This window comes from Mycetomoellerius zeteki, unplaced genomic scaffold (genome assembly GCF_001594055.1).
Source record: "Mycetomoellerius zeteki isolate Tzet28-1 unplaced genomic scaffold, Tzet1.0 scaffold102, whole genome shotgun sequence".
Taxonomy (NCBI): Eukaryota; Metazoa; Arthropoda; class Insecta; order Hymenoptera; family Formicidae; genus Mycetomoellerius; species Mycetomoellerius zeteki.
Window position 1 is genome coordinate 205,112 of NW_017255933.1, and position 16,676 is coordinate 221,787.

General features: G+C 34.5%; 1 protein-coding gene and 2 non-coding genes across 4 annotated transcripts in view; all 3 read right to left on the reverse strand.

Annotated features, from left to right (window-relative positions):
• mbo (nuclear pore complex protein Nup88) overlaps nucleotides 1-4,382 on the reverse strand; it is a 69,283-nt gene extending 64,901 nt beyond the window's left edge. For both annotated transcript variants that reach the window (XM_018444652.1, XM_018444658.1), the window contains exon 1: nucleotides 4,097-4,382. In XM_018444652.1, coding sequence (XP_018300154.1) covers nucleotides 4,097-4,306 — 210 coding nt within the window. In that variant the 5' untranslated portion in view covers nucleotides 4,307-4,382. The remainder of the gene's footprint in view (nucleotides 1-4,096) is intronic.
• Nucleotides 4,383-5,909: 1,527 nt separating this feature from the next.
• Nucleotides 5,910-5,983, reverse strand: TRNAT-AGU (transfer RNA threonine (anticodon AGU)). The gene has a single exon. It is a non-coding gene; the product is annotated as a tRNA-Thr (tRNA).
• Nucleotides 5,984-6,613: 630 nt separating this feature from the next.
• TRNAN-GUU (transfer RNA asparagine (anticodon GUU)) lies at nucleotides 6,614-6,687 on the reverse strand. The gene has a single exon. It is a non-coding gene; the product is annotated as a tRNA-Asn (tRNA).
• Between the last annotated feature and the right edge of the window lie 9,989 nt (nucleotides 6,688-16,676).

A 16,676-nucleotide genomic window follows, 5' to 3' on the forward strand; every position in this document is an offset into this window, starting at 1 on the left:
GACGAAGGACGAAGGGCTGGGAATGACCTGGCGAAAGGCGCGAGAGGAGGAGAGAGATAGCCTGGGTGGGAGAGGGTGGGAAAGAGGATGAGAGAGAGAGAGAGAAAGCGCGTTTAGACGTTCGTTCCGCTGGTAACAAAGATAACTCTATGCAATAAAAATGATTCAAAGTTTCCCGCGGCGGATGGCGGTTCCGATGGCGGAGCGGTTGACAATGGTGCGTCTTTGTCTCCGTCCCGCGCCGCACCACCGTCCCCCGACCCGCCGCCACTTTTGCCGCGACCGCCTCCCTCGTCCGTATCCTGCGACACCTATCTTCCGGTTTAAAGTCCCGGCGTGCGCGCCAGAGAGGAACCTCGCTAACTTTTATTATTTACGACCGATATTTCAGCCAGGCCCGAGCGCATACACCCGGTAGCGCGAGCGAGCGCAAAGTGGCCGCCACCACGACGAGACATCACGTTTATTAATCGATGCCTCCGAAGAGTCGCTAAGGAAAGATTCTGATTGTCCGATTTGTCGTTCATCCCACGCATCAATTCGTTATATAAGAGTATTCATAATCTGTTCTTATTTTAAGACCGTCTCAAGTAATGTCTTAAGATACTAATGCAGCCCTTTAATTCACTAATGATATCTTAAAACTGTTCTTTAGATAGTCTCAAATATAAAAATTGACTATGAATACAAGCCATAATTCCAGGTTATCGCAGTTTCATATAATGTATAGATGCTCCTCCCAATACAGACAGATCATTCCAGCAATATTACAGCAACATTGTAACGTTGCTGCAAGTTTCTGTGCTGTATGGGTTGCCAATTTTTTCCATGTAAGAGAATGAGTTTTCTACAATAAGCCATTAGTAATAGATCAGGAGCGAGTTGTAGTGTGTCATAAGGCAACATTAAATTAGTAATCAGTGATTGCGTGGAAATGGCCAGATTCCATTTTTTATAATTTAAAACTTATATTATGTTATGATTGACTAATCATATAGTGAATTGTTATTTGCCCTGAGAACCTACAACCCTTCTAATTGGATGAGATATGACATAACGATCTAATATGATTTATTTTGGATGTAAGTTTCCTAAAGAGCCTATTCTATAATTGTGTAAACGTAGTTATAAGTGATTGTAGTTGTAAGAATTGAATCATCACAAATTCTCCTCAAATTCGACTGCAATTGGTTTTCTTACAACTACAATCATTTACAACCACGCTTACACAATTGTCGAATAGGTTTAAGATTTATAATTTATAATTCTGATTTACCACTAATGTGACATGACTAACTCTTTATTTTATAAAACTCATAAGAGTACATGATAGATAAAGTGTAAAGCCAATTATTGTATCGTTTAAAAATCTATGACATTGTAATCGTGCACATGAATGACACAATTTAATTGTTTCCCATAAACAATATAATAATCAGCAGACACTTTGGCTGGTCTTCATAATTGCTTCTTATATTTGAGACTGTCTGAAGTACAGTTTTAAGATGTCACCAAACAGAGAGTATTAGCATTTTAAGAAATTACTTAAGACGATTTTAAAATAAAAACGAACTATGAATACCGCATTTTATCTATCGTGTGCTCTTGTCCTTATTTACAAATGCATTGAGATAAACGTGAGATGATAAGAACATGGAATAAGAATTTCCTGATGTCAATTGATGACGTTTAATCGCGGCATACCACCGTGAAGTAAAACAAAATGTTACGTTATTAAAACAGCTGAGTGAAATTAACCGAACACGGGTCTTATCGAATCAACGGATGAACGGGCGACGATCGGCACCGAGAGACCGTCGGACCCTCCATCCGCACTTACCCTCTTGCAGGCACCTTTATCTACCTATACCTATACGCATATACATATACGACCCTCTCCCCGATGAAGGGTCTGAATTTGCATTTTATTCGCAGTCGTGGAACCGCGGGTCCGTCCGTGCGAGTAACGCTCCTCCGCGGCGCGGACATTTATTTTAATTAAATTACTCTAGAGCGTCGAACAACCCATTTCCTATAAATTATCCCCTCGCCGCTCTTTTGCGTTCGCGCGCCGAGGCATTAACGTACCCGCTGATCCCGCGGTGCCATTGAAATGAAATAAAAGCACCAGCGGCCAGTGAGAGCGAAATGTACCGCTTGACCAATTTTCACCGCGATTCTGCCGCTTCTCTTTCATTTACCGCAAGTGCACTCGTACCCTCAGGTTCCCAAATGCTTCAGAGAAAATAAATTTTCGTTATATCTTTTCGAATTGTTTTTTACATTTTTCTTTAATTATAGATACATATCTACATATACCTACGTTATCTAATATATATTTAATTAGATAAACTATTGTAACGTATTAAAAAAAAGTAAAAAGAGTGATGAATGCATTCAAAAACCGAGATGTTCTGTTTTAAGATGTTTGAGAAAATGGAATTCAAGATATTATTTTTTTTAATTATTTGATCATATTTTTATAAATATATCTCTGGTATTTACCAAAAAATACTTATCATGTTTTGTATCAAATACAGATATTAATTTTCTGTAAATTATATAATTTTGTAAAATTTATAATTATATATAAAATATAGATTATTTAGTATAATTGTAGCAATTTGTAAAATGACTACAGTTTGTGTAAAAATGAAATAATAAAATGTAAAAATGTCTATATTATACCTATACTTATAGGCCTATATTCATAGTCAGGCCTTATTTAAGGCCTTTCTTAAATTTATCTTCAGATGCTCTACGAATTATTTCATTGGCTACTGAGTATCTAAAGATAAATTTAAGGAAGCCTTAAGTATAAGGTCTGACTATGAATACGGACAATATATGTTATTATACACACACACGTATATATATATATACAATATATAAGTACAAATTTTACAAAATTAATAATTTACAAAAATTGAATCTATCTATCTGTATATTTGAGATAAAATATTTTCTAGGAAATATACATTGTTACATGCTCAAATAATTAGGAAAAAATAATATCTAATGCTTGGTTTATGCTTTATCTTAATCCTAAAATCCTAAAATTCAGTCAATAGAGCTGTCAGTCCTAATTGATCCTAACTGAAATTTGTATTCCATTAGCTGAATTTTAAGATTTTAGGGTTAAGACCGAAGTATAAACTAGGCATTAAAATCTATTTTCTTAAATATTTGTATAAATCTATTTTCTTAAAAATTTTATAAATTTTTATAAATCCATTTTTATAAATGGAATGGTGAAATATATAAATTTTTACTATTCCACTTACAAACTAGTCATTCTACAAATTTGCTAAAATCAATAAGAAAACAATATGTATTCTTTACACTTTATAGAGCAGATACTTTGTGTAACGATCAATAAATCTCACTACATACTTATCCCTTAATATCTCTCTCTTATTGCTCTCAATTATTTCACATTGCATATTTCATTTATACTCAATCATCAAATAAAAAAACAAAAAATGTTATATATAAATACACACACTGAAAAAATGATGTTATATCAACAGTATTATTTTAATTGAAAATAATCTTGTCGATTCATAACAGTATTAACTGAAGAAACAAATAAAATTTTATTAAAACAAGAGTATGACGTATTTGTTTTATTAAAAGTATTATTGAATTAACAAAATGCTTTTTAATTAAAATACTGTTGTTGATATAACATCATTTTTTCAGTGTATGTATATACACGAGTGAATAATAAGGATTGAGTAGATATTCACATAACTTACAACGACGATGCCAATTCAATTCAATGCGTTCTTCAGTTTTAAACATTCCTATTAAATTTGTCAACTATCGACGATTGTCTGTCTTGACGCGAATAAATATCGGCCAGTTCTGTATGATTTGCGTCCAAAGGCAGCTGTATCACTCCGATATAACAGTGACGAGTAAAACGGCGCACGCGTTAGCAGCCGACACGGCCGGCGCGTTGGCGTTGCCAAGATTAGGTTAGGTTGCACGATGCAACGCGCAATTCGACGACTCCGCTTTCACCTACTTACGTTCGATCGAGTAAGATTCCTCGTCAACGTGCGATATGCGTGACGATAGCAGGCTCTCTTACCTGATAAGGGACGTCTTCGCCGATCTTGCCGCGGGTTGCTGCGACGTTGAACGTGAGCACGCAACACTTGTCGGCGTTCCACACGTACAGCACGTTGTCGCGAATCTCGAGGATGTTCCGCGTTTCCTTGGCGCCGCTCGACAGACTCGCCTTGATATCCTTGAACAGCCCCTTCTCGTTCAGGCGCAACAAGTCCGTGCACGATGACATCCTTCGTTCGAACGCGAGCTACGACAACGCGAGGTTATGGCCGACAAACGCGCGCGCTTTAACACAACAATGTCGACGCACGCCACCACACGGCTGCCGAGTGCCGCGCATCGTGAACTTGAGATACGACGAACTTCAGGCGGTACCTGTTTTTCGAAACGACCGTTGTTCGGGACGCGGCGTCCGATTCGGCTAGTTTAACCGAGATTTTTTTATTCGAATGACGGCGACGCGCAATTTCGCGAGCGATGTGCATAAATTATTTGCGAATGTCGTAAAATATCATCGATCGCAAGTACCATCGCGAGTTCTCGAATCGCGGCCGCCACGTGTGACGGTTATCGATCGCGGCTCGGCCGGTTTAACCGCGAAATCCTGGATTTCGGAAAGGTCGCGTGATTTTGCAAACGGCCAATTTCAAAATGGAGTTGAACAGATCTCCGTTGTTACGTCTTGAGACAATGCGGGTAAGTGATTGCTCCTAATTATTATTTCAATGCTTAATATGCACATAGTTGGATTATTTATGTTTTGCGCATTTCTTTTTTTTTTAAATACATACTAGAAGTATTTGATATATATACTAAAGATCTCTTTCTCTATTTTTAAAAATACGTAACTTTATAAATACTTTCTAAATGTGTTAAAGTATATGTAAGAATTGATATTAAGTAAAAATCGACCGATGAGATTAAAGTTTAAGAATCATTTAATAATTTTTGTATACTTGGAAAAATGATGAAAATTAACTCGAGACACGAACGATCCGAGGAACGACATATTGTGTGTCTTAACTTAAAGGTAAAAAGCATTCTAAGACAACAAGTATGTTCAAAAAATGAGACACAAGATACGTGTATATTAAAGATATTTAAAAGACATTTTATGTCCATTTCTATTAATTTCGATTTAATTTACTCTTTACCTTTTTCTAATTTTTAAAACTAGAAAAAGTAAATTAAATCAGAAAAAATTATTGCAAAAAATGATGCTTTCTGGGTTTATAAAATTCCTCTTGCACGGTTAAAAAATAAGGATCAAATTATCATCAATATTAATTACATTTCGATCATTTGAAAGCAATATACATATGTATATATTGCTTTCAAATTATTACTAGCTAATTAGCATTTCTTTGTTATGAGAAGCCTATAGCGTAACGGAACGAATGTCATGTTTACTAAAATAAAAAGAAACAGAGATTTACATAATAGAGAATTATATATAATTGATAATATAATCCAAGGCCGATATTATTGATCTGTAATTATATTTGTAAGATTATGACTATAACGAAATGCACCGATAAATAAATTAATATTTTTATCTATGTTATTATAATTTTGTATTATTAGAAAAATTCGTATTTTATTATTCTTTTTATTACAAACTACAGTACTTGATATGAATAGAAAATTAATTAAAGTACGCGTTAATATATGTACAATATATATAGAAGCAAAATAAATTAATTTTGTTTTTTAATGTCACGTATATTGTATATTTATTGGTATATATATTATAGTGTACATATTATATGTATATATATTTATGTAAGATTAAAAGAAAAAAAATGCGAAACAAATCCTAATTTTTCGCTTCCAGGCCCCGGAGGGATTCGAACCCTCGATCTCCTGTTTACTAGACAGGCGCTTTAACCAACTAAGCCACGGCGCCGTGTGGTGTGTGTTGGAGAAATGTGAGTATCTACATTTTATCAGGCTACTAGAGAAATTGCAACATACCCGACACTTAAATTTTAAAATAATTGAATTGTAATTCCTATAACACTATATTTTTTTGTGCTCTAAACGTGTCACGATCTGTGTTGAGGGAAGCTATCATTTATATCACATAACATGAAAGATATAAAAAGATAATATATGATTGCAAAAAATAATGCGTATTTACAACAAATGGTTAGGATTTAATTACATTATTATTTTTTATTAAGTAGCATATCAATAAATGATACATAAATAAATCGAGTAAAGCAAATGGATATAATATATCAACTATCAATCCAATTTTCGAATTATTTAAATATGACATGAACTGTTGCTATTATAAGTACGACTTGTGTAAAGTGATTTTGTTATGAACTTTTTTAAATTTCAGTTAATCCATAACAACAAATTATAATTTATAACAAGTTAGATTTTTATTCACAAATTTTTATTAAATAATAAAAAAAATTTTTTATAAATTGAGTTTTCAGAAATTTTTTAGAATTCGCTTTTAGTCGTTATTATTTTTATGTGATCAAATGACATTCATATGTATATAGAATTTGTATGCAAAATATAACGCCCCCGGGTGGGCTCGAACCACCAACCTTTCGGTTAACAGCCGAACGCGCTAGCCGATTGCGCCACGGAGGCCGATGGTTGGTACGCCTTTAGTAAATGATAAGGTACTCATCCTCTCTTCATATGATTTTTCATTTTTTAATTATATATTTTTAACTTTTTTTCACAAATATGTATCACGTATTATTTTATATATGAATTATTAATAATATTTTACAAACCAGATTCATTCAAGATACAAATTTTGACATTGTTGTAATAGCAAAACATATTATTTGTTGATAAGCTTAATGATGAACATAAATCTTCTCTGTACATGATTTTTTAATTTTATATACCTATATATATAGATATAGATATACATATACTTATATATACACATTTCTAATATTTTTTTAATCACAAGTGCATATATGCTATATGTGAAGTAATAATATTTGACGAGAGAAAGAGAGAGAAGAGAACTTGATTAAGCAATATTTGACAAACCAGAATTATTCAAGGTAATTCTGAGATTAGTATAATTAAGTATAATAGCAAAACATTGTTGATTAATAAGCTTAGTAATGAACATAAATCCTCTTCAAGTTATTTTATTTCTTAGTTATATAGGTATGTGTGTATGGTTATCTAACATTTTTTATCACAAATATGTATTTATTATCTCGTTATTACCTTATATTAACACATTTATTTTAAATCAAAACGTTAATATTTGACAAGCCAAAATCAATCAATTAAGATAATTTTGAAGTTGTATATGCAAAACATTGTTTGTTGATAAGCTTAATGACGAATATAGATTGATTAAAACTGTTTAATAAAGTCGCAATTATTAGAAAAAAAAGGGTTAAAAGTACTCCGTTTGACCTCGTTTATTATCTTTATGTTAAAAAGAGAGTAAATATACCGGTGAGATCTATAAATTGCTTGGTGCATGCGAAGTGATTTGCAATTCATTTTCCGATAACGGCCGACGATGAATTGCGCTAACTTCTCTGTTTCTAGAATACTACTATCAACAAAACGCACGTTCGCATGTATGTACAGAGCCGCAACGTACTACGATACAAATCGAACAGATGTGTCGACGCAAGAAAGCGGTCGCAATGAAATATCGCTCGCGTTGTAATAAATTCGTTATAGTCGTAGTCGTGGGTTGTGCGTGGCGATAATATGCGCGTATACGTAACAGGAAATAGTCCGGCACATTCGCATCGGAACCATATACGGTTAATTAAATGGGGTCGGCTCATTAGTAACTGTCTATATGCAAGGCGATGGGCGAGACGCGATTGGAGGGTGGTCCCAAGGTGATTTATCCGTCACGATGGATCGCAGATGTTCGACTGGTATATGTCGCGGGTCATCACAATAATACTGTAATTAGGATGATAGAGCGTTATATGTATGCAGCATGAAAACGCATGTTCCGTTTAGATGCATAATATGTAGGTTGTAGAAAATAATCGTTGAAATAATATTGTTTTTTTTTTCAATTGAGTTGTAAGAATTTAAGGTATATTGATTATATGGAAAGAATGGTTTTGTTAAACCAATTGTATCTAACAATTTAGCTAGATACAGATCTTAAATAATTTTATTAGATATAAAAATAATGTGGAGGACGCTTAAGCTAATTGCTAGAATGTGAAAACTTTTTGCAGCAGTTCTCGTTAAGTTTAAATGTTCTACATAATTATTTTGATAGTTTAACGAAATTATTTTCAGATGTGTATCTAACTAAATTTTTGAATTCTTTAGCTAAAAGGTATTTCACTAAATTTTTCTTTTAATTTAAGAATTATAATGGAAACCAAATTAAATTTCTCTTTTAAACAAGCAAATTTTCAATTATATTTAATCTATTTTGACGAAATATTCCTTTTATACGAGGAAAGATAAAATATTCCTGTCATACATGGACAGGTTTTTTATTAAAGTATCTAAAAATTTTAATACAGATTTAATAATAATTTTGTTGAACATTAAAATAATTATTTAAGACGTTTGTTGCTAGATTGTTGAAATTTTTTGCAGTATTGCTCATAATGTTTGAGATATCTACGTAATATTTTAATATAATTCATTTATTTTTAAATTTGTATCTAGCTAAATTTCAGACATTTCAACAAACTCGTTCTTTCCATGAACTAGTTCATGATTATAGAAACCAATTATTGACGAAATAAATGATCAATACTTCAGTAATTTGTCCGTGAATTGGTGTACACCATTGTCGCAAGATCCGCCGGAAGGAGATCTTCTGGTTCGGCTATGGTGACACTAACGGTCTGTTTAAATTGTGTGTTTAATTACACAAGTAAGAGACAGTCGCCGCGAAATTTATCGGTCACTGTTACCGTCCCCTTCGTTCCTAATCTACGTAGCAGATATCCGCGCGAAACAGAGGAGAACATATCCTTCGCCTGCAATAAGACGCTTCTCATTGCTTTTTAGTGCCTCTTCCTAGAGAAGCAATTAGATTTATCAAGCATGTACGCATATAATTTACTGATATTACTATGCTAGTTGTAGCCAATATAATGCTAAATATGACTCGAAACATTACGCGTAATTTATAATTATGACATCCAAGAATTTTTTTTTCAAGTATTTTTTTTCAAATTATTAATTATAAAAGCGATTACATATATCTCACCTAATTTACACGTAATATTCGAAAGAAATTAACAATAATATTTGATCTTACAATTAGTCGGCGATACGGTATAGTGATATTATATGAATTATTATTGTTGCAAAAAGGATTTCTTTTTCATATTTATATATTATTTTATGTTCTCTTTTATATCTCTGCGAGGCATGCAGTTTTCTCTGCAACTACATCTTGTATCTTTGAGGCTTTTTTTAATTTTCAAAGAATTCTTGTTGCACGAGACTGAGTACTTGTATACAGGGTGTTTCCAAATTAAATGGCAAAACTTCGGGAGCGTGTAGAGGAGTAAAAAACTAAGAAAAAAAGTCCTATAGACATATGCTCCTTTTTGCTTTGTTTCGCAGGAAATCACGAAAAAAGAAAAAAATATATTTAATTTATTATTTTAATTATTTTATTTATAAACTTTTTAATGAAGATTTTGTTCGAAATGTGCACCTCTTGCAGCAATACAAGCATTGCATCTGTCAAACACGGCTCTTGTAGCAGCCAGGCACTGTTCTTGCGATATTCTGTTCGCTGCAGCTACGATACGATTTCTCAAATGTTGCTCTGATTGAATAGGCGAAGAATAAACTTCTTGCTTCAGAGTACCCCATGCATAGAAATCTAATGGCGTTAAGTCGGGCGAACGAGTTGCCCAATGTACTGCTCCTCCACGTCCAATCCATCGTTGTGGGAATTTTCTATCTAACCAGGTTCTAGCGACTCTGCTGTAATGAGCAGGGCATCCATCTAATTGAAACCACATTTCAGTACGTTGTTGTAATGGGATGTTTTCTAAATAGTCAGAAAATTCATTCTCCAAGAAATTTAGAAAACGGTCCCCATTTAATCTTGCAGGTAAAAAAAACATTTTTTTTCGATTTCTCTGAAACGGAGCAAAAACGAGCATATGTCTATAGGACTTTTTTTCTTAGTTTTTTACTCCTCTACACGCTCCCGAAGTTTTGCGATTTAATTTGGAAACACCCTGTATATCTACGGTTAGAGAATACATGGATCTCGCTTCTTATTGGATAGGAATTTATGGCCATAAATCTAACTGGTTCCCGTCGAGAGGTTGAGCTTCCTCCTGGAAGTTTACAATCCCTCGTTCTCTCTATCCTGTAACCAACATCCGCTCCATCTCTCTTGTTCGCGTTTTCCATCCCTTCCCGGTACGGAAAGCACGGTACTTTACAGGCTATGGTGGGTGTCTATGATGAAAGTGTGCACGTTCTAGGATACACCGAACTTGTAACGATGTAACGGGTGAGCATTGCACTGAAATCATGATGAATTCATTCAAAGTGCGAATTAACGTCCGGTCGGGGGTAAATTTCTCTAAATGCCCGGAAGAGAGAATGCATGCGAAACCGGTAATCATCAATATTTCATTACGGTAAACCAATGTTGAGATTTAGCAAATTTGTTTGCTTAAGAAATCATCAGAATTTATTAATCATCTCAGTCATAACATTCCGGTTTGTTATAAATATGTATCGGTTATATATAGATCAGTTATACATCTCTCTATTTTACATTGTAATTATATTTATTAAGCACATTCTTATGTTTTATTTTTCATTTTGCTTGATGTAATTTAATTTATTATTTTGATGAAGTAATGATTAAAAAAGTTTTTAGAGTACAGTATTAAGCTCATAAGATCTATGTATATCTATAGATGCTAATTGCATTTTTACTAGAAGTAATTTAATAGTAACAATATTTTATAAAGATATAAGATTTTTATAAATACTATAAAAAATTAATTTGCATTTAAAAAGCAATATGCAATACAATATGAAGAAAGATCATTAGAAGTATCGATAATCGTGACACAACAACGGTTATTGTTTCGATTTCACAAGTATGACATTTCCTCATGTTTCTTGGCTCATTTTTCTCGTTCAATCAACTAATGGTTCACAGAATGAAGAGCACGGCAAAACAGATCACGAACACCCGGTAGACAATACGTCTTGGCACTCGTAGGTCATTGTGGCGTTGAAAGGGAGTAACTTATAGGGGCATTGGGAATTACCAGTTTATTATTAGGGAGATAGCATAGAGGGCCAAGATCAGGGGTTGCTGTTAATTCTCCTAACACTTGGCTCCCCGGAGAGAACACGCTGCCTTAAGACTTCCTCCTTCTCTCCCATTCCACTGCACGGCCGACATCTTGAATCGCTGCCGTGTTAATTAGTACGACTTTAAACGCGCCCGCATGCGGTAGCAATCGGGATTCCCTGAAATGGTTTCGGCGCTACCCTCTGGAAGATGTTCAGATTGATACGCAATCTTAGGGTAAAAAATTTCAATGTGTATTATGATTGCGATACTTCTGCAGGATTCAATTTTCAGCATGATCATTACATTTCATAATGTGACATGTTCTGCAATCACATGTGCGTAGATAATATTTAATTCATATATCTCCTTTTTCTTAAAGTATTTTAAAGCATTAAAAATTTAATGGAAATCACGCTTTGGTTGAAGTAAGTTGTATTTTTGAAAATTTTTATTCCAAATTCATTAACATGGATAACAAATTAATAATATATGAATGAAAATCAGCTTAACAATATGTGAAAAAATATAACTGTGTTGACATTTTTAATAAAAAATTAAGAACTCGCAATGGTAAAACTTTATAAAGATATATCAAAACCATCTTTAACTAAGTTAATTATTCAGCGTTTCGGACATGCTTCGTTCCTCTGTATATGAGAGAAGATAAAATATCTTTCGCCACCCTCTTTAATCCAAATACGAAGGTGAAACATTTTCGGAGGCTCTGAAAGACGAGTCAGCAAGGCTTTGACGTATGGAAGATGTCAGTTGCGGGCTGGCACGGTGGTGTCGTCGATTCGTCTTCCCTTTAGCCGCCACCTTTCGCGAATCCTTTCCGTTCCGCTATCCTTTACGTTATATAAATGGTGCCTGCGTCTGGTAGCCGCTGGCAAAATTCCGTCGGCCTCGCCACAGATTGCTCTATTTTCGGAGCTCTTCGATTTATCAATTGGTTTCTTCGGGTTCCTCTCAGAGATTGGACCTTCTAAATTTAGTCGACATATTAGTGGCTAGTTGAATAAAGATAAAGTGTTGTCGTGCGTTTGCGTGTCTTTTTCGATACGATTATTACTGATATTGGTTTTGTTCTTCTCATTATTAATTTCTTTTTTTGTGTGTATAATAAATCTAGAAAAAGTTCAAGGAAATTTTAACAAGTAGGTAGCATGAGTTTAGAAAATGGACAATATATATATATATACTTAGCAAAATTTCAAATTAATTAATGACTTTGCTTTTATTAAAAGCGACTTCTGACATATTTATATGCATAACAATCTGTTTTTTTTTTTTCATATAAATATGTCAGCTTTAAAGAAAAAATAATATTGATTGACGTAATAAATAGTTGCGTGGTAATGTGACCAGAATTACGGCTTATATAAACGTTTATAGGTTTTCACGTGTCGAAAAGCTGTCGAGGAGCAATTCTTAGTTTTCCTCGGAAGGCCGTAACGAGGTCGACTGGGTTAACTATGCCAATAAATCAACGGCCTTAATGAAAATGTAGCGCTATCCGTTGCAAGAGCGCTGAACGAGCGGTCCTACCTCCCCTTTCGCCGTTTAAATGAAATGAAAAGAACGTGCAGCACTGGAAAATGCCCTCCTAAAAATATCAAGATAAGAGCGAGTTGGCGATGAGGAGTCCTGTCCGGAATGAGGGATGGGGCCAGCTCGTTTCGTTGAAGAGAAAAACGCGCGTAATTACGAAAACGCGGTATTTCTATGAACGTCGGGCAAACTTGCATTCGTTTATAATCTATGTGTAATGCTATTAGAGTTCGATCCACAGCACGATAAACATCTCAATTTCAAATATTTCAATTTCTTGTGTTATCAATACGCATTCGTATCATTGCAGAACAAAAGAGTTATGAACTTACTTTTTATTATTTCTCGGCGACAATATAAAATAGAATTTTTTCAACTTTAAAATGAACGATGAAGCAATCAAATTCTTTTTTTTTATTTTTTGAAATTATTAGAATCAAGTAGATGTAACATAAACAATTATTATTATACTTTATAGTATCGTCTGAATTTGTAGGTGTTACAGATGTTCGTGTATTGAATTAATTCAGCATTCATACGTGGTATGTTGTTATTTTCACAGACGAGGGAGGGATAGGTACCGTAAGAATGGAAAGCATTCTTTTTCCGTTGTTGAAGATATAAAACATGATGTAGCATATGTTGCTCTACGCGCAGTGGTCACATACGTGTACAACATGTATAATGTCGCGTACGTGTGCCTGCTATAATTACAACGGTCGCGAGCGTACCCAAAACAAGTTTATAATCGTGAAAGATGAGCAAAGACGACCCTCGCGGCTATACGCAGCAAAAAGGCGAGCCCGATAATATATGTACAATATTTTTAATTGTTGACGTTAAAATGTGCTCCCTTGGTTTTTTCTCGTTAACGTGACGTGGGAGGGTCCGAAAACTGGCTCGCGTCACGTTTTCGGCCGAGCCCTCCGAGTTATTTATTTCACGCTTAAAGAATCACCCGCCGTCCATACATACTGCCGTTGAACACCGTCACATGTAGACGACTTTGGACAGACTGTCTTCTGCAAGCGCGGGAAAAAAAATCTAATGCGAAAGAAGGAAAATATCGTGATAATTAAACAATATCGCGAGTTTCAAAAAGCCAGTAACATTAATACTATTTGGTTGTATACAAAAAATAATGAATATTATATACAAAATAAGATAATACAAATGAAAAAAGATCAGTTCTCTTTTTTATATGAATTGCTCTTGTCATATAATATATATTTTTTTATTTATATCTTATATTAATTTTTTTCGTATCATGTTTATTTTTGTCACTATTGTAGATAAATAGCAATCAATTGTTTCGGAAATGACAATTGTGCACGTCTTTTGTATAAGGAAATCACATTTCGGCGTAGTTCGATTACGATGACGGGAAGATTCAACTTTACCATTCAAAAATTATGTACCCCTCGAACATCGTTCTGTACGATTACGCGAGATACGATCGAAAGAAACGAAATCGGAGGATGCCATTGTCGAGGCGTATTCATATTTGGCTCCTACATTTTGCATGCGATTCGTACACAATGCGGTCCATCGGAAGCTGTCGTCTACTACTTCCGCTATCTGACTGCGGCACGTCTGTCTGCCTGTTTCCCCCTTCATTCTGTCCCGACGAAATTCCGACATATCCGCATATATTTATTTCGGTCGTATGGAAAAATATGAGAGCGTTTTTCGGCGAGTTCTTCCGCATTTAACGTTCATTCGGAAAGTGACTCGGAAAATAATATTGATATTTCATTTACAAAAAAATAAACATTAATTTATTATAATTTATTTCAGTTATTGCAAAATTCGTATTGTAATAAACATAATAAAAATTTACGTACATAATAGCAGCTCTTTGTATAATATTATTATACGACTCACATTAATAGAATTAATAGAATTTTTCTGTATTGATTAATAGAATAGAATTAATTGGGTTTTTTCAGATTTTTTATATTGATTAACAAAATTAATTACTGATACGCAATTAGCAGTTATCATTCACATTTACTTTTATTATTTAAATAAAAACCACAATAAAAACAAACTAAAAATTAATTTCAAGCAAATATTTATTGGTCACAAAAAAGTAATATAGCTAAGTATCGCGGGATTAATGAACAGATTGAGAATAAAATTTCGACGTGCGTGAAATCCGTCAATCACACGTCCCGACGCAAACAACGTATCTACATCTTTATTAGGGAGGCACGTGTGGTTTAAAAATGTTTTACCCTAATTACGAGACGATCCTGATTAAATATATTCTATATAGTAGATTCTCGCCCGCTCTCCTTCCTCTCCGTTCTCTTCTCTTTGCTATCTTATACGCACACAGTTGTCACGTAATGGAATATATTCGTTACCGCGATATGATAACGGGCCGCAGTAAGTCAGGGAATCATATTACCTCGGAGATCCTAGTCGTGAAGTATAGCGTGATTTTTCAATTTATTAAAGTCGACACACACGCTTGTAGAACTCCCACGACGAACAAAGTAGATAAGAAGGAAATTTATGGTCCACCTATTGGAAATGCGACGAGCGCTCTCGCTAATGAATCGAATTTGGATAGTCGAGGATGAAGAACTACCCGCATGCATAAATCAGGAACAAAGCACAGCAATAACCGGCTAACATGTCCGGAAGTGCATCCGTTTCACGTCTTATCGCAGTTCGATCTCATTAAGCGCGAGTGCTCCTACAAGTTCGTCGATCGATGCGATCGAGTCGCTCCATATCAATTGTCGCCGACGCCTTGGCGAATTTGAGCCTAATTACTTTATTGCAAATGTATCGCCGGGAAGCATCCCGAGTTAGGGTGCGCGTGAATTCTCTATTCGGATCAGTAACGCGATCGTGATACTCATCTATCGTGCAGCTTAATCAAAATAAGCACTTCTTTCGTCAGCTAACATTAATTGCTAAATACTAATTGACATATTTCGTATTGCTGCAAACATCGTCAATGAAATTCATGAAATTTATTTGTTATCTCGAGACTCAAATAAAGAACTTTTGTTTATTTCTACCAATGCAGATTAATTTTAATCTCGATTCAATTTTCTTTATCTTTTTTTAATTCTTAGAACTAAAAAAAGATAAAAATAAAATTATACCACGATTAAAGTTAATCTGTATTGGTAGAAACGAGCATTTGAGAGATAAAAGATCAAATTATTAATAAAAATTAATAAATATTTTCTGGATTGTGGTCGTAATTCTTAGATGCACTCATTTTTCCATTGGATTTACTGTTCGTACTTTCTACGTTCATTGTAGATTTTTCCACGGATACGTGTTGTCGTACATTGTACGCGATGAACCACGTACATGCTCGTAACTTTGCTTTATTCACGGAATGCAAGAACGCCTTTTGTCGCCACTGAAGTATCACGTATGTGCACTTGAACGTATGGGAATGACAAACGATCATGAAGGGTCGATCGGTTATTGGCATGCCATGTACGCGCAGGGTTATATAAATGAATCGCGTCCCCGGGGCCGTATCTTACGGGAATACGAAACATTAATGGACAGATGCGTTTTTGCCGACGGGAACGAATGGCCCATGGCTGCGTGTCGATTTATCCTCGACGAACGATTCTGTCGCGGAGGACACGTCGAAGGTACACTGCGAAACCATTAGGACGGAAAAATTTCGATTATTATTTCTTCTTTTTTTTTCTGTAATTGCGCGTCCATTGTTCGGACACTGTTCCATTAGAAAATAAATTCATGTGATTAATATCGAGCAAGAATAATTTAT